The sequence below is a fragment of the Takifugu flavidus genome, chromosome 18 (assembly GCF_003711565.1).
Source record: "Takifugu flavidus isolate HTHZ2018 chromosome 18, ASM371156v2, whole genome shotgun sequence".
NCBI classification, from domain to species: Eukaryota; Metazoa; Chordata; class Actinopteri; order Tetraodontiformes; family Tetraodontidae; genus Takifugu; species Takifugu flavidus.
Genome location: NC_079537.1, coordinates 4126014 through 4143334, shown reverse-complemented (window position 1 = coordinate 4143334; position 17321 = coordinate 4126014). Strand labels below are relative to the sequence as shown.

Sequence of the window (17321 nt, the reverse complement as noted above, 5' to 3'; positions counted from 1 at the left end):
TAAAGTCGTCCAACGGGAGGGAAAGGTCAGGACGTTAGAGAGGGCAGAAGGTTCTGGCGGGCGGCTCCGGCGGGCTGTAAAGAGCGAGCGCGGAGGGAGCTGCGAGCAGTTGGGCTCAGACAATGAGGGTTCTCTCCGCCTGACCTGGAAGCTGATTTTCTGACTGTGTCAGTGTATTCAACTGTGAATATGACTTTGTTAAAGCCAGCAGCACCGCGGCCCACAATCCTCTCCTCCAGACTGACTCATCTGTCCATTTAACTCATTTCCTCTTGATTCGGTCATCGGCTTTGTACATTCGCACGATGCCGCTCGAGGAAATCGGATATTTTATCGCGTCCCTGCTCGTACAGCTGAGCTTCAGCCGGTTTTTCCCTCCAGAAGACTTTGGCAAAGTTGGACTTTTCTCCAGAGACCAACGAAGCTCGGGAGGACGGCGCCAAGAGCTATAAACAGCCGTGGGTTTAAGGAGAAAACGTCTGAATCGAATTCTTCACTAGTCCGGAGCTGAGGTAGCTGAGGACGGCGGGCTCGGACCTCCTGGAGGTTCTTTCTGTGTTCAGAGGGGCTTCAAAGCAGACCCATCACATGCACATGATGCTCAAGGCAGAGACCAGGAGACCAGCAATGACCCGGTTTGACCCGGACTCCAACACAGAACAATGACTAAGACTGGAAAGCAGGTGACCCAAAATGCCTCAAATGAACGGACGGGAGGCTTCTATAAAGGCTGCTACGGGGGTGGGGGGGAGAGAGGTGGGTTCAAGGAGCGGGGACGAGGGGACGACTGGGGACAGGTGAGACCCAAGAGGGTTGTTGGGTTTGTGGGAGGACGGAGCAGGACAGAACATCAGGCAGGTTTGGATCACACACCGTTCCGCCAGAACCTCCAGCGTAGCCCTGATCATCCTGAGCCGAGCCAGTTTGGATGTGGGCAGAGGCAGGACCATCACTGAGTCCCACAGCCTGTGCCCCCCCCCCCCATTGAACACAATGATCTGGGTTTGCAGTGATTGTTGGGTAATAAAAATGAGTTATTACAGTGAAACCAGAGCCGTTCACTCTGGGAAACCTTGAGAAAGCCATTGGATCCTCAACTCCTGCCAGTTCGTCCTCACATGCACGAGCGTGTCCGCGTGTTGCTCACTCACTCATTAAACCACCCACCCCCCCACCCCCACCACCAGCTCTCCTTCCTCCCCTGGCTCACTGTCTTGTGCGATCAACAATAGTCTATTCTGTGCCGTCCCGTGCGAGCGGAGACACACCCAACGCCAAGGCCGCGGCGCATGGGGAGAGCGCTGGGCAGCGGCCAAGCGAGCGGGACACTGCCTCCATTCTCGTCTGGGATCCTGCCTCGGCGAGAGGTGGTTCCGTACGCCCGGCGAGGAATTCTCATGGTGATTTTGTAGTATTTGCTATTTGCTGTAGCATTGTTAAGTCAATACTCCAGCACAGGAAACCTCTGGCTGTGACCCCTGATCTCACTGACACTTTTTAATGCTGATAGTTTTTGGCTGATTAGCTTCCACACCTTTAGCTTTGCAGCCCGACACGTGTGCGTGACGCCACACTGTCAGAAAGGGCGTAAACTTAAACTATGTGTTACTGTTATTTGATCATCGTGAACAGGGCAGAAGGCGAGAAAACAGGAGCCCAAAATTGTGATGAATGGCTTGAAACACCAAAACAGCTAATGCTAGGCTAACAACCTTGATACACACCGCAGGAAGGCGCTACTGTTGAATGCTGAAACTAAAATTTGTTGATTTCGCAACACCAGGATGTCCAATTCAAGGTCAATTAGTCTTCATTTAACAATTATCCATTTCCCCCACTCCCTACATGACATTTTCACCTCTGCTTAAGTTTAATAACTAATCTTTGGTTCATAGTTGTCAAAGAAAGCCTGGTTCAGGCTTAGGAACATTCCTCGGGTCCATTTATCTCTGTTCTAACAATTAAAGGGCCTCTGATAAGACTCTCTTCATTGTTTGATAACTCAAATATGACACGCCAGCCCGCCATCTGAGGGTCCCCCTCCGCACCAGCCAGGCTAATTACATAATTAGCCCTTGTCTGATCGTGCCTGTGCAGCTGAGCCGAGGGAGGACCTTTGTGTGGCCGGTGGAATGTGGTGCGCTTGGCATTTTTCAGCGAAAGGGCATCTTTCTGGAAGCGGCCCGTCGAGGGAGAGGGGAAGGAGGGTGAGATCACAGCTGCTGGTGCCCACTCTCTTTATTCCAGACGCTCTGCCCCCGGTCTCTCTATCTCTCCCCGGATCTCCGGCCCTGGAACAATCCGGTCCCTCTTCTGTTTACGTCAGCCATCGTTCTCTCCATCCGAAACCTTTCACCTGTGGCTGCCGTACGGCTAAAATCCCGCCCTGCAGCGATGGAATGTGCAGAATTTGACTTTCGGCTGATAAAAGCTGACGGACGGTTGCGGAGCGGCGGCGAGCCACCACGCCGACGTCTGATAGCGGCGATTGCAGGCGAGCGCTCTGCTGCCTGACAGGAAGAAAGAAAAGACTGCTGTTGTTTTTGGTGCAGAGCCGTCGGGAGGATAACACAGAATAGAGCGCGAGCAGGTGTTAGCAGAGATTATGCTATATACTTGTGCGACATGGCTGCAGTTAGCTACTTCTTGACTCAAAGTCAAAAACAACAAGGCAGGCGTCACGTCGAGAATGTTTTCATGCACTATTCCACAAGTTCAAGACCTTTGTTGACATTTACTTTAGTTGCCCTCCACATTTTCTGGGTTTCTATCTGTGATTTTAAGAGTCATTTCATTTCAAAAACCTTTCGCTGTGCATGTGAACGTGCATGCTGCTGTTATCCAGAAGTACCAGGCACCGGTGATGGTAACTTCCTGACTGGATTAGCCAGTTTGCTAACGGGTCTTCACCCTCAGCCCTGGCTTGTTCTCCCAAAGATGATGTGATTAATCACAAAGAATTGCAATTCAAAATGGGCCTGAAAATGAAGATAGTTTCAAGGCAAGCTTCGGATGGTCATGCGTTACTTGAGGTTCAGAGGCAACTGGGGAGGTGCTCAATTTTAAATTCGAGTAGAAAAAGTTCATGTTTGGAGATGCAGAATCCTAAACTGTCCTTCTGATCCCTGTGGTGCTCCTCATAGCCCCCTGGTGATCACTTCATATGAAGTATGTGAAAGAATGCTGTCAGGACATAGAAGGGCACCAGGGGCCCCAAATTCCCATCTCTACATCCCCCAGCGATGTCTTTAAACTTAAGAGAAAATTTCAACAAAAAAGTGTGATTTAAGTCCGTGCCAACATTACCCGGGACAGTATGTTTAGATAAACACAGAAGTCAGATGGGAGAAATAGTTGGAGTGCTTGAGCCAAAATCAGGACATCTCCCACTCAGCGCGCTTCTGAGGGCGCCATTGTGGTCTCAAACAGCCCTGGACATTTGTGCTGAGACTTGTGTTTAAATGAGAGGAATCTCTGAAAGCCTGGCGCAGAACCAGAGCTGCTCTTTCCCATCAATGAAACCAGCTCAGCACAGCGCCCCTGCTGGACACACTGGGAATGTAACGCTGTGTCGCGCAACTGTCCCAGTTGGAGATAAAGTTTGACAGAGGACGCAGAGCCAATCAATATATTCATACATGTTTTTATAAATAGGCATTTTCACTCTACAAGGGAATATTTGAGGAAATAACTTGCATGATGGAGCCATAATCATAAAGGACATAATTTCTCTGAATAAAACCTTTGCTGTTGTCTTTTCGTGTTCCTATTGTAACTATTTTGCAGAACTGATCAATGCTTCCACTCATTTGCTTCATGCATAAATAAAAAGATGAATGCATGATTAATTACGGAAGTGGAAAATTGTGGCTAAATGGCGACACCCAGCGTTTGTTTGTGTTACTGCTGCTACACGAAGACACGACCTAAATGGCAGCATAGAAAACATTGATGGGGTCTGGCCAAACGAGTTTTACTTCATAAAGTGACAGAGCTTCATACTTGATCCTGAATATCACACAGAATTACACGTTTAATTTTGCATTAATGGATATGAAGATTTCATTGATGTGAAATATTTTGTGCTTAAACACACACTTGTTTGTGTGAACACAAGTAAAAGCACCAGATAAATAATGCAACAATGGATTTTCTTTATTGTAGCAACACTTCAGGTTTCAGGTTGACGTCTTCCCTCTGGTTCTCAAGCAAATCATTTTTTGTGTCAGCATCAGAGTTCGAGCTCAATCTTGACGTCCATCTTGGATCTATACGGCTCCAACAGGGGGCGCACTTCTTCAGAGAGGAACCTGGCCACCTGCAAGTAAAGAAGAAACAGCGTCATACACCGATAAAATACTGTTTGCAATCCAGACATCAGGCTAATGAATCAACATGCTGTTGCGCCGGCAGCAAATTTGCTTCCTGGTTGCTATGGCAACGGACACAATCTTGACATCAGCTGAGATAATGGCAGTGTACCTGCTGAGGCGCACGGCCGATGAAAGTTTTGGGCTCCAGTATTGCGTCCAGCTGCCCTAGAATGGGGGCAAAATAGGGGTCTTTTTGGACCCTGGCCAGCAGGTCATTGTCCCCCCCTTCCTGTTTGACCACCGCTGCTGCCTCCTGGGACAGGACACGGATTTTCTCGTGGCAGTCCTGCAGGGAGCGGAGCGACGTTATTGAAGCACAAAGGGCCGTCTGACCCGGGCCAGCGCTGAAACAAGCGGGTCACCTGTCTGTTCCCGCCGGCCTTCACCACGGCCATGATGATGTTCTCTGTGGCCATGAAGGGAAGCTCCTGGCGGATGTGCCTCTCGATGACTTTGGGATAGACCACCAGCCCCTCGCTGATGTTCTGCAGGGTGCTGAGGATGATGTCCGCCGTCAAGAAGGACTCGGCCAGAGAGATTCTCCTGCAGGAGGGGTGAGAAGATGTCAGGTCACCACAACCCACCAGCTGTTAGACCTCCAAACACAAACTGAAACAAAACATAATCAAAACTGTCAAAATGCAGGACCTCATTTCTCCCTTGAAAGGTCATTAAAGTGCCTGAGAACAGCGTTAATGAGAGAGTTAATGAGATATCATTGCTCAATGGAATGCAATCTTAAATGAAGAGTGAAATCTGAATGTGTGAAACCTGTTGGCGCTGTCGTCCAGGGTCCTCTCCAGCCACTGGACCGAGGCGGTCTGCAGAGGGTCGGCTATCAGCGCCACCAGATGTCGGGCCAAGCTGCAGCAGCGCTCCGATCGCATGGGGTTCCTCTTGTAGGGCATGGCGCTGGACCCTGGAGGACAACACATAGGCCGACACGTTGCGTTCGCACTGTGACGCTGGCAGGTGTTTCTGTGTGAGGAGCGTACCGATTTGGTCCTTCTCGAAAGGCTCCTCGATCTCCTTCAGATTGGCCAGCAGGCGGATGTCCGTGCAGATCTACAAGCAGATGCGCATTGACGTGAATGACCACAAGGGGGCAGCATTTCTATGTGTCTCCAGCTTCTGCAGCTCACCTTGTGAACAGTCGCTCCCAAACTGGCCAGGCTGGACAGACAGTCAACGTCCACCTTACGGCTGTACGTCTGTCCGGTCACCAGGTAGGACCTGTCACATTGGGGATAAAAGTATCAAAGCCACCAGCCAAATAAAACACTTCTGCGTGATATGAAGCTACTGAAAAACTCAAACTGCAGCACTTACTTTTGGAAGGAAGCCATCTCCGTCACCAACCTATCAAGCTCCTCTACCTGGTGTAATGATTAGAAATGAACATGTCTACATTGTGTTCCCTGTTTTTATGTTTATAAATCTGCACTTCATTTTGTGAAAATAAGACCCCATAAGAACCACGATCAAAGCAACTACCACATCTAGACGACAAACTCGGGCTCCCGCCTGGTTTTACCTTGTCATGGTCCCCCTGAAAGAGCTGCAGGAAGCTGGCCTGGGTCCCAGTGGTCCCCTTGACCCCGCGGAAGCGCAGGTCGTCCCGAGCCCGCTGCAGGTTGCGGATGTCCATGGTCAGGTCCTGCAACCAAAGACACACTCGTTTCCCCACCGTGGTCAGCTGGGCGGGTCTGACAAGAGAGAAGGGGGAGGGGCATAATCAACACACGTTCTTCAGTGTTAAAACTGGCCAACAGGGTCTCACACTCACACTCACTGGTAGTGTGTGAAGCCGAGCGTCGGGAGGTCGGCGTACGTCTCGGCAAAGTTGGCCAGCCTGTCGATGACTCTGGCCAACTGTGGGGCGACGAGCACAACAGCAGGAACCACCGTTAGCATCACAGCGTCACTACCCTCCGTTCGCCGTTCACGTCGGCTCGTGTGACCAAACACTGAGCATCAATTCTTTCTGCATCGGCGGCTCGTGAGCGAACAGCTGAGGCTCACTGGGACAGAACGAACCCAGAGACGGATGACTGTGTGTTTCCAGGCCAACAGCTGAGACTCACCTTAGGCAGGAGAATGTCAAATCCGTCACGCAGCACAATCAGATCCTGGGGGGGGGCGAAACAACAGTTTAGAGAGCGCAGCGAAGGGTGTGCAGGAGTTCAGGAGGAACTCAAATGAGTTGAATACAGGCAGACGGGATTACAGTGTTGTCCCCAACGTAGCAGGAGGTGGCACCCAGGTGGATGATGGGCGCAGCCGTGGGGCAGCAGTGCGCAAAGGTGTGCACGTGGGCCATCACGTCGTGCCTCAGCTTGCGCTCCTCCTCAGCCGCCATGGCGAAGTCGATGTCCTTCTGGTGGCTCTCCATCTCTTTAATCTGGGCCTCTGTGATGGGCAGACCCAGGGACTGAAGGACAGGAGACAGAAAGACAGAGGTCACTGAAGCGTCACCGTACGTCTCTGGTCTCTGGTCATGAGGGGCCTGGAGCGATCTGATGATGACGCAGCTAATTTCTTGTTGTGAGCGTGGTCAGACCTCTTGTGAGGGGAATCAATATCCTGATTAGATTTTAGTTGCTCCCATTACAACAGAGCAGTCATAAGACAGAACCAGTGTGATCACAGTGGTGCAACCAATTAGCAGGAGAGGTCACATGACTCCCATCTTGGTTTCTCTCTTTACGACCCATAAAATCCAGAACAGATTTTTCCAGAATCCAGAATAGATCCAGATTAGACTTTTCCTGTCCTACACAGTCCTCAGAGGTGTGGCTCCATCAGATCTGGCAGACAGCGCCAGATCATCCCAATAGAGCGCTCCGCTCTCAGGCTGTCGATTGATTTTAGCTATTAGCATTTAGCCTTTAGCTTTCCAGATACCCCACAGACATGTGCAAGCCTCCCTAACTGAGTTTAAACAACAGAACCAATAACAAAGTTATGGCAAATAGGAACCGAATGGACTCTGATCAGCCACTATTAGCTGCTGGTCACATGAGACACTGCATGTGGGAGGTTATGTCCATGGACCCCCTTGAGTGAGGCAAAGGATTCAATTTAGGAATTTAGCTTTAAGCAATTTCTATTTTTTATGAATAATCCAAGATACCTAAACAAACTGGCACAAGTGGAGAGACGTGAATGTACTTTTGGAACATATAGGTATTTTTAGTGACAAGAGGATGAAGAAATAAATGTTTAAATTAATTTAGCAGTCATAGAGTTTGTTGGAATAGCTGTTTGAGCCACTAAATACTGCTAATTTATTTATTAACCTCTTTATACAGATTACTTCCTGTTTCAATATTTGAAACCTCCACCCAAATTCATGATCTATTTAAGAGTACTTGTTGCTTGCTTTGCATGGACTTCATACATATACATGTGGAGGCCTAAATACGCTCTTTATCATATTTTTATATGTGACCTAATAATGCAATTGTAAACCAAATGCATTTAGAACTTACAATTGTGCAACTTTGGTTGAATGTTTAAACCTACTGTTTGTTACAGAGTAAAGAGCTCAGGACTGACAGCAGGCAGCATTTACAGATGTACCCCCTGCCTGAAACTATATATAGCTGAGAACTTGATACGGCTCCCTGAAGGTCACAAAGATTGCAAAAGCACAAGTGGCCACGAACATGAAGACTGTTGCGGGGGTCCCCAATTTGTCCAGCATGTCAAACCTTCTCAGCCTTGGCCAGGTAGATCCACAGCTTCCTCCATGTGGTGAATTTCTTCCTGTCGCTGAAGTTGTAGGCCATTTCTTTGCTGGCGTACCGCGACACCAGCGGCGAGCGGTACTTCATGAACTCGTCGGCTCCGTCCATGTTTGGCGGTCTTCAAACGACTCAGCTGGTGTTTCGGCCGCTTTACCCTGCAGACTGATCCACGCACACGCCAACACACACGCTCAGATGACGCAGGCGTGCTGAACATGTGTTTACGTCACATGGTCGAGCAGGCGGCACGGTTTTACGACGCCTCCTGTCGGTGTACGGCAGTGAGATTGGTACACGCATAATAAATAGGTGGGTGACACTGGTGGTCCACTCACAGTTATCTCTTTTTAATATTTGTGGCTTTACGAGGTAAAGGTCTGCGGACTGGCAAAATGTAAAACTGTATTACAATATAATTGAAAAGGACCTTTAATTTGCGACTAAAATAAACTGCTTTCCTTGTCTAATGTCGCCGTGTTGGTCTTTTCCCTCGGGTCAGTGAATGTACCTCGCTCCAGTCTGTGCATAATTAACCTGAGAAGGAGCCAGAGATGAGGTCAGACAATTAGTGCTGCTTTGTACCATTTTCCACCAAAAACTCACATCGCTAAGTGTACGTGAGCAGAATGGGGTTTTACTGAGTGTTTGAAATTCAGCGCGGCTGTCATCTATGCTATTTATAGGGGCATATTATGCGTTACATAATCCCTGTCTCATATCAGCATTTAGGTGTATTCATGCGATGTGGCATCTCCCTGTTTTTCCCACAGCATTAGTGTATGATTCTGCAAGGAGCCTATAAATAATTTTGTTTGTGCATGATGCAGCAGCTAGGGAATACATCCAGCTGTAAACAGAATGGAGTGCTCTCTCTCGCCCACCCCTCTCTCTCCTCTGTCTATATATCCGTCCTCTGACTGCAGTCTGCATACAGTGCTGCTGCTGCTGCTGCTGCTGCTGCTGTCTGGAACGAGTGGGAGGACCTGCTTCCGCCTCAAAAAATGACGAGACATCCTTCTGAGACTGCTGCAGCAGGGCTGAATTTGGCTTCCTCTGTTGCACAATCCCTCTGCTCTGCTTGAGCTGGAAAATAAGAACAAAAGAAGAAGAGGTAAGGGGCTACAGTGGAAGCGGCAGGGGACACGGACTGTTATCAGTGAGGAGGGGGCGTGTGGAAGATTATAAAACAGATGGGGAGAAGTTGAATGGCACGGAAGGTAAGAGGACGCAAAGGGAGGCTGAGGGAGCCAGCGACAGAGTGGCTCTGCAGTAGAATGATGGTTGGAGTGAAGCGTTCCAGGCAGGGTTTCGCAAGCCTCTTGGGTTTCACCGCTTTCTGAAGACTCAAGGAGAGGCATTCACCGTGGAGGCAAGAAGGAGAAGGAGGCGGGTGGCAGAGAGAGAGGAAGCCAGAGGTTCTACACACAAGATGGCTGCTGTGTCCTCTGCTTCTGACACTGGTAAGTGGGTTTTCATCAGTTGCTGCACACCTCTACTACATCTTCACCCTTCACCGCAGCTCCCCGGCTGACAGGTTCAGGGATGGAATCTTTTGGTGCAGCGTGGAAACTGTTGCACCAAAAGAGCCAACTGCCTGTACTTAGTAGCTCATATGGAAAGAGTTAGCATATGAGAGTCAGTGAACCCTCTCATCATTTTAAGATTTACAGGCGTCATTTCCTTGGTTGCCGCTGGAATATATTTTTGGACCTGTGTCATCCAGTTAAGCAAAACACAGATACCATAAATGTAAACTTTCAGCCGAGTGTTGTCCTGGACAGAATTCAACGTCCTCCTCTGTGAGTCATTATTCCTGACGATGGAGATTAATGGGGAGAAAGTAGGCCTGGAGCAGGATCAGGAGTTTAAAAAAAGGACTGAGAATGAAAATGACACAGCAGAGGTAGAAAAAAGATGAAAAGAAAGGGGGGGGGGGGTAGCAATATGTTACAGTCGACAGCATCCCAAAAAATGCACACTGTATAAAGGGATGAAGCAAGGGGGAAAAACAATATTATTATCTAATCTCTATGTTTTAACAGGGGACCCCAGGGGTCGACACCCTCCTGAGCGCAGATTGCTGATTCTCGGGGGTCCACAGTCTGGTAAGACCTCCACTGCCAACACCATCCTGGGGGATGATGTTTTCGACTCCGGGACAGAGACCACGCACAGCAACGTGGGCCATACAGAGATGTACGGCAGACGGGTCACTGTGGTCGACACCCCACCCTGGGCCATCCCAAGTGACCCCACCGCCAGTGGCGAAGCTGACAGCAATGACAATGCTGAAACCGAACCAGACAGCCTGCCACAGCCACCACCAAGCCTTGACAGCGAGGGGCCGTGCATGGGGGCCATCCTCTGCCCCCCCGGACCCCATGCCATCCTACTGGTGGTATCAGTCTCCCAGCCTTTCACTGAAACCCAGAGGAGGGCTGCAGAGGAGCAGTTAGGAGCGCTCGGTGGAGGGACCTGGAGGTACTCCATGGTGCTGTTCACCTGTGTGGACAAGCTGAGTAAAGGTGTTTTCATTGAGGAGCACATAGCGAACACGGGAGAGGCCTTGCAGTGGCTGGTAGAGAAATGTGGAAGCAGGTACGATTCCTTTTTTCTGTCTTTTCTTCTCCAATGCCAAAATATATTTATGGTAAATCTTCAAACGCTAGCAATAATCAAAGCTGCAGCTTAACACACAGGCCATTGTAGCTAACACAGACTTGACTGAGGTCCTGGAAAGCACTGCATTGTGGGTAAAGCCATTGTGTAGTTTTTCGAGGGTTCTTGTCTGTCACGTCATGTCGGACAGGCCTAAATAAAAACCCCTAATCCAAACGCATGGAAGTCAAGTTGTGTCGTGCATTAACATAAGCAGCTCAATTTGACAGGGAATTATTCAAATTAAAAAGGCTTGTGTGCCATCTTCAGCGAAGCGAAGATCTTAAATTGAGCCTTAAATCCTACTGAAGACTGAAAGGATCTTGTTCACTCGTAGGTACCACGCTTTTGACAACACTCGGAAAGACGCGGAGGACAACACGCAGGTGCCAGAACTGATGGAAAAGGTGGAGGAATTGATCACCGACAACCAAGGTTCGCTTCCCAGTGTAGCAACGGCGCCGCTGGCTGTTAGCAGAACTGAAATTATTCAATGATATAACGCTGTCTCCCTGCAGGCTGGTACTTTGAGGTGAATGAGCTGATCTTGTTAGAAGAGGAGCAGGCAAGACGAGCCCTGGAGGAGGAGAGGATGAGGATGGAGGAGCACGCCCGACAGAGGGAGCAGATGATTGGAGGACCTCCCAGAGGTACGCAGGAGCCACGTGAATAAATAAATGAGTGTTAGGGAAAGAATGGGGGACTCCTGTAATGAAGGTAGACAAGTGGGCGTGTCATAATGCTGGACAACAAAGGTCACATTGTGGTGGTTAGGGTTAGCACTCTCCTTGGGCCCCATCTGGTGGTTTTGATCCTCATATCTTGGTCCCTACAGAGTTGAGAGTGCTCTTGCTGGGCTGGAAGGGCGTCGGGAAAAGTTCGGTGGGCAACTCCATTCTGGGCCGCCGATTTTTCGAGTCAGGCCAGGAGACGGAGTTGTGTCTGAGGCGACAGGCCCTGGTGTGTGGCCGCCGGGTCACCATCGTCGACACCCCAGGCTGGGATTGGTTCTCCGTGCGGAGGACCCCAAAGCGCATCCGGCAGGAGTCCCAGCGCGGAGCTGCCCTCCTGAGGCCTGGCCCCCACACGCTGCTGCTGGTCCTCCCTGTCGTTTCGTCCCTGACCGCCAGGAAAAGGCGGACGCTGCTGGCTCACATTGAGACGCTGTTTGGCGAAACTGCGTGCCTCCACACCATGGTGCTGTTCAGCTGTGGTGACTGGCTGGGCCGCACCCCGATAGAGGAACACATTCTCAGAGGTGGACGGGAGCTGCAAAGACTGCTGGAATACTGCGGGAACTACTACCACGTCCTGGACAGCAAGACCCCCGGCAAGGACCGAAGCGTGTCAGTCCTGCTGGATAAAATCGAGGAGATGATCAGGGAGAACGGAGACAAGGCTTTTCTCCCCATACAGGATGAGTGGTGTAAGTCACACTTCCGTTGCCTCGCGTATTCCGAAAAGTCGTGTTTTTCCACCTGTCTAACACACCTCCGTTGCTTTTGACAGTGAGCGAGGAAAGCTCTTACTCCTCTGACAACACGGAGCCCGAGGATGACTGTCGAGGGTGCCAGCTGCAGTAACCGGCTTTAGAAGAGAAGCGCTTCTGCTCCCTATCTACACCGAGTCTTAAATGAGCCCAAGCATCACCTCGTGCAACTTAAACCTCATTAACATATCTCCCTGAAGGGTTTTCAGGAAAACAGTCTCCGTCATAAGAGAAGACGTCGTCGACCCGCCGGCCCAGGCTCGATCCAAATGGTGTGAGGCGCGTTCTGCCTTAAAGGGACCAGAGTTGGATTCATGCTTCTCAACATGTCTTCAGAGAACTGCCTCCAAACAGAGGCTGAGCAACACAATAGGGCGAACAGTCACCTAAGGAGTGCATACGGTGGTTGAGGTTTCACCACGTCCACCCTGGACTCCGAAGATAAAAGTGGTCTACGAAGAACATCTCTAAGGTTTACAATACACTTAACTGCTTCTGCATCAAGTGCCATTTCTATCCTTCAGTTCAAATGAGCATTTTAAGGGCAAAGCCTTGAGGGAGAGCCACCTATTGAATACCGATACCAAGATAATGTCCAGACCTACAAATGCAGGTGACATCTTTGATCTTTGGCACCCGATGTTAAAAATATCTGCGATCATCGACATTTATTTAGTTTACGCTCAGGGATTCAGGAATGAAACGCTGAACTGCAGCTACTGAATCGAGTTTTGGGTTTTTTTGCGAGCTATAAAAACTCCGCGTTTGCACTTTGACGGGGGTTTGCTCCTGCTTGCAAAAACATCTAAATCCATCTCCACTTAATCATAACCAACAGTAGCCTGCCTCAAAGTCAGACGTAGCTAAATTGTGGATAATTCTACGCCACCACCCGGCCGTCATATGCATTTATCAACAATATAGATTCAGCTATGTGCCTCAGTATCAAAGGGGGGGGGGGGGGTGGAGGGTGTAGAACCCCGTAGGCTACGTCAAGCTTTTGCATGCTACACAAACAGAATGACCTCATGACCCACAGGAGCTCACGCAGGACTTTTACTACCTTTTTCTACAGGGCACAGCTGAGACTCCCCGATCCCAGCGCTGTTAGCAGCTTTAAAGATGTACAGTGTACTGAGGTCTCAGTGGCATGTTAAAAACACCGCATGCTAATATACCATAAACCAGTGCCTATAGAGCAGATGGCAACCTCACGTTTATTCCTCTGAGTTCGCAGGAATTTCTGACACCCTTCCACCTTTATGACTGCAAAAAAAAAAATGGGGGGGGACAAGTGAAAGCATATGCCACCAATAGCACTGCCCAGACGCAGACACACATTTTATACTAGCGCGTAGCCTGATGCAGTTTCCTTTCTGCTCTCCCTTTCTTTCTCCTGTGGTGTAGGTTCTCGCAGCACTTTGTGTGACAAGCATGGATGCTACCTGATGATGTGTGTGATGCTCATCTGGAGTCACAGTTAAAGTCACAGTTGAATATATCGTCTAAGTCGTGTATATTTACCGTAGGCCACATTGTACGCTTTTAGGGAAGCATTTTGCACTGTGTGTGAGTTGTGCCACTATACCGTAGCCAATGTGACGTTGCTTACTGTGTGGTCCCTGGTGATTGCAGTCAGAAAAAAAGTTAAATATAGAGTATTTTTGCCTTTCATACCCTTACTATCAAGGCTATTGTTATTGGTTTTTATGAATGGACTACAGGATTTCTAAAAGCTGCTCCTCTGATAGTCGTCAATCGTGTAGTCGCTTATGAAGCGTAGGATGATTTATTTGCCTGTCGAGAAAAGTGTTAGAAAACTCGAGTGTGGAAGAAAGCACTGTATTATCTCCTCCGTAGAGGGAGGGCTTGGATCGTTTAATAAAATCATTTCCAACCATCTGAAAGTTGTTCTGCTACATTCATCAGCTTCAGCTGATAGCTCAGGCCGTTTTAAATACTGACACGGCCACTTTGACTCGTCATTGTTCACTGTGCCGAACCACCTAAAATGGTGAAAGCCTCCAATTTACTTCAGCTTCATACCAACTTCTCCCCTTTTATGTCCAATAAAACAAAACAATTTGATTACATTATACTTTATTGGTCCATAACACACACGGTCCATTGTTTAATACATAGAGCTGTTAAAAACGGATAAATTCAGCATCGTACACATCAGGATACAAGATTACATAATGAGTGGGTTCCTATAAAGGTACTGAGAATAGGACAGGGGTGAGGGGTTACTATCAGTGCTGTAGATTTAAAGAGCATGCACGTTAAAACATAATTTCTTATGCTTGTTTCCATTAAATACATTGGAAAACGATTAAAAGTCGGCTGAGACCAACTTCCCCACTTCAACAGTTCATCCATGCACCAGCAATCAAGGATCTGCAGCCAGCCCCTTTTTTATTATGGTCTGCCGGACCTCCTCCATCAGCTCTTTGAGGTACTTTATCTCTCGGGCCATGGACTCCGCCTTCTCTTTCAGCTCCACGTTCTTCCTCTCCAAAATTGTGTGTTCTTCGAGAAGATCTTCCTTCTCAAGTTTCTTTTTCTGTCTGTAACGTGTGGCTGCCGTCTTATTCTGCTCCATCTTCTTCTGTTTCTTGCCCTTGGATTTCGCAGTCTGCCTGACTTTGACACCGCTGCCACTGGGAGACGGGGGGCAGGCCGTGGGTTCGGGGTACGGTCTGCTTCTGCAGGGCTTTTGTGGCGCACATACACCAATGACTTCTGCTGGGCTGGTAACAGCAGGGGCAGAGAGTGTAACTTCCTTTTTGGGGGCCAGTACAAACACAAGGCGAGTGGGTGACAGAGAGAGGACGACCCGTTGGACTGGGGGCACAGCAGAGCTCACCACCGGCCCCACCTCGCACTCCGAGACGTCGACTTCACTGCCCAGATCCAGAGTGCAGGCCGGGGAGGAGGGGGAATCTAATACTGGAGGAGATGGGTCTGGAGAAGCAGGCTCAGACCTGATTTCAAGCTCTTCTTGTGGCTCAGGGACACAAGGAGGAGGGGAAAGAACCACTTGGTCTTCAATATAGGATTCAGGATCTTCCACCATAACAGAGGGCTCTGAAGTGGGAGCGGGAAGAGTGGGGGTCAAGGTATGGATATTTAGAGGAGAGGCAGATGGAGGACATGTGGGCATAGGTGTTGACGGAGAAGGCAATGAGAGGGAATCGAGCTCCATGGGGCAATCCAGGGAGGCCAGGAGGTCGTCTGGAGAACTGGGGGCCTCATCAGGGCTGCGGGAGCCAATCAAAGACTCCAGGTCAAACTCAACAAGATCCACCCGTTCGGCCATCCAATCCAGGTCACTGAGCATTTCTTCTGTGGACACAAACATTAAAATCAAGTTATTGCTCAAAACCCAAACACGTGTGATTTCTTATCCCATTCCAGCATTTTGTTTTTAAATTAATACCTTTTCCGTCATCCAAAGCCACCTTCAGCGGACCTAGACGGCCTACCGAAGAGAGGGGCAGCAAGTCAGACTCAGTCCCGACTTTATCCTCATGGAAGAGGACAGCCGGTGGTGAAGGAGGTGGGGAGTAGAAGGGAGGAGATGAAGAGGAAGGAGGCGACAAGGAGTTGATGGGGGACACGGGAGGAGTGTCCCACTCCGGTGAGGCTCTCCCTCCTTCCTGCAGTTCTTGCTGGTCAGTGTAAACGGAGAGGAGGTCCACTGCATCAACCATGGGAGAGGAAGGCCCCCAGAGAAGGTCCTCCATGTCTTCCAGGCCAAACTGTGAGCTTGTCATCATCATGGTCATAGTGGCTGTTGTTCGTCACAAAGGGAGCGCGTGACAATGTGGTGTAGGTCTCGAAATCGTTTATGCTGTCAAATGCAGCAGCGGCAGTGAGGGTTTCCACGTAGGACCTGAGGGACAAGGAACAGAGCCAAGATGAGAAAAATCAAGATTTTTTATTTTATTTTTTTATAGAAGAATGAACCGAGTTGACCATTTTATATTTTGGCTTGTGTACATTTCAGAAGTGTTTGAGGGTAACAGACGGAAATCATGGATGAGGAACACTGCCCCCTGGTCTTCCATGTGGTCGGTGCACATCACGTGTTTTGAGCCAGACACCCGTCTTGTGACTGTGACGTCAGTCTGCTGACGTCTTAGCTCCTTGTATCACTTCCTGTAATTGTTCATATCTGCAGCAGCCATTTTGACAGGCTCGGGCACCTTTCTTCGAATGCCACGTTGACTTTGATGTCGTTCAAGACAATCATAACTCGTCTGTGACAGGTTATTATAGGTGACAGCTTGTAGGGAAGGTTATTCATTTTGAAAATAAAACAAAAATCGATTTCAAACTGATTCTGATTCAGTCACGTGTTGCATCATCGATTCTTTTCTCAGATACGATATTGTAACAACGTTGTAGTTAACATTTCTTATTTCTACACGTAAAAATAGTAGTTAAGAAATCATTTTTTAAATGTATCAAGTTCAATTTCTTATTACAAGTAACTTCTGGCTGTCAGGTCACGCGGACAATGTAGGCCGGGCAGCTCAGTCCAACTAGTTATTATCAAAAATATAAAAACACTTACGACATTTTTGCTGAATCAAGTGACTCAGTGCACTGGCTGGATGCACTGTTCTGTTGGCGGCTGTGTCACGGCACACTTTACACTGCCATTTCGGCTCAATAAAGCGATGTTCAACAACGAAGTCAGGCGGTGTTTTGTTCCAAGAAGATGGCGCTGCCACTCGCGTGGTCAACATATAGTGCCAAACCAACGGCTTCACGCGTGTATCCTTCCGCACTGCTCGTTGTTATCACTCCGCCGGGTACACTTTCCTCAGTGTTGGGAAAACTCACCGATTTTAAAGCTCGCAGTGGGAAAGTTTTTTTTAAAAAATAAATAAAAGAAAGAAAGAAAGAAATATGTTTATAAATCCAAAATGGGGAAAAAAATTGGCCCAATAAAAAAATTCAATGAAGAGCGAAGTCTGCACCTCTACTGAACAGCAGAAAAGGATGGATGATGTGTAATTTCAAGCTCATCCTCATCTCTCTGCT

At 48.8% G+C, this 17321-nt stretch overlaps 3 protein-coding genes across 3 annotated transcripts; 1 reads left to right on the top strand and 2 right to left on the bottom strand.

Moving 5' to 3' along the window:
• Nucleotides 1-4134: 4134 nt before the first annotated feature.
• Nucleotides 4135-8340, bottom strand: adsl (adenylosuccinate lyase). The gene is made up of 12 exons (XM_057013900.1): nucleotides 8087-8340; nucleotides 6601-6804; nucleotides 6458-6502; nucleotides 6166-6245; nucleotides 5908-6079; nucleotides 5703-5749; nucleotides 5516-5606; nucleotides 5369-5438; nucleotides 5145-5292; nucleotides 4736-4916; nucleotides 4483-4659; nucleotides 4135-4318 (listed from the first exon to the last, which is right to left on the bottom strand). The coding sequence occupies exons 1-12, from the start codon at nucleotides 8228-8230 to the stop codon at nucleotides 4232-4234; spliced, it is 1446 nt and encodes a 481-aa protein (XP_056869880.1). The 5' UTR covers nucleotides 8231-8340; the 3' UTR covers nucleotides 4135-4231.
• A 69-nt stretch (nucleotides 8341-8409) lies between these two features.
• si:dkey-110g7.8 (GTPase IMAP family member 8) lies at nucleotides 8410-14176 on the top strand. The gene is made up of 6 exons (XM_057013899.1): nucleotides 8410-9582; nucleotides 10165-10720; nucleotides 11118-11215; nucleotides 11299-11430; nucleotides 11616-12206; nucleotides 12290-14176. The coding sequence occupies exons 1-6, from the start codon at nucleotides 9552-9554 to the stop codon at nucleotides 12361-12363; spliced, it is 1482 nt and encodes a 493-aa protein (XP_056869879.1). The 5' UTR covers nucleotides 8410-9551; the 3' UTR covers nucleotides 12364-14176.
• Nucleotides 14177-14352: 176 nt separating this feature from the next.
• Nucleotides 14353-17071, bottom strand: atf4b (activating transcription factor 4b). The gene is made up of 3 exons (XM_057013902.1): nucleotides 16849-17071; nucleotides 15709-16164; nucleotides 14353-15614 (listed from the first exon to the last, which is right to left on the bottom strand). The coding sequence occupies exons 2-3, from the start codon at nucleotides 16055-16057 to the stop codon at nucleotides 14659-14661; spliced, it is 1305 nt and encodes a 434-aa protein (XP_056869882.1). The 5' UTR covers nucleotides 16058-16164; nucleotides 16849-17071; the 3' UTR covers nucleotides 14353-14658.
• Nucleotides 17072-17321: the final 250 nt, after the last annotated feature.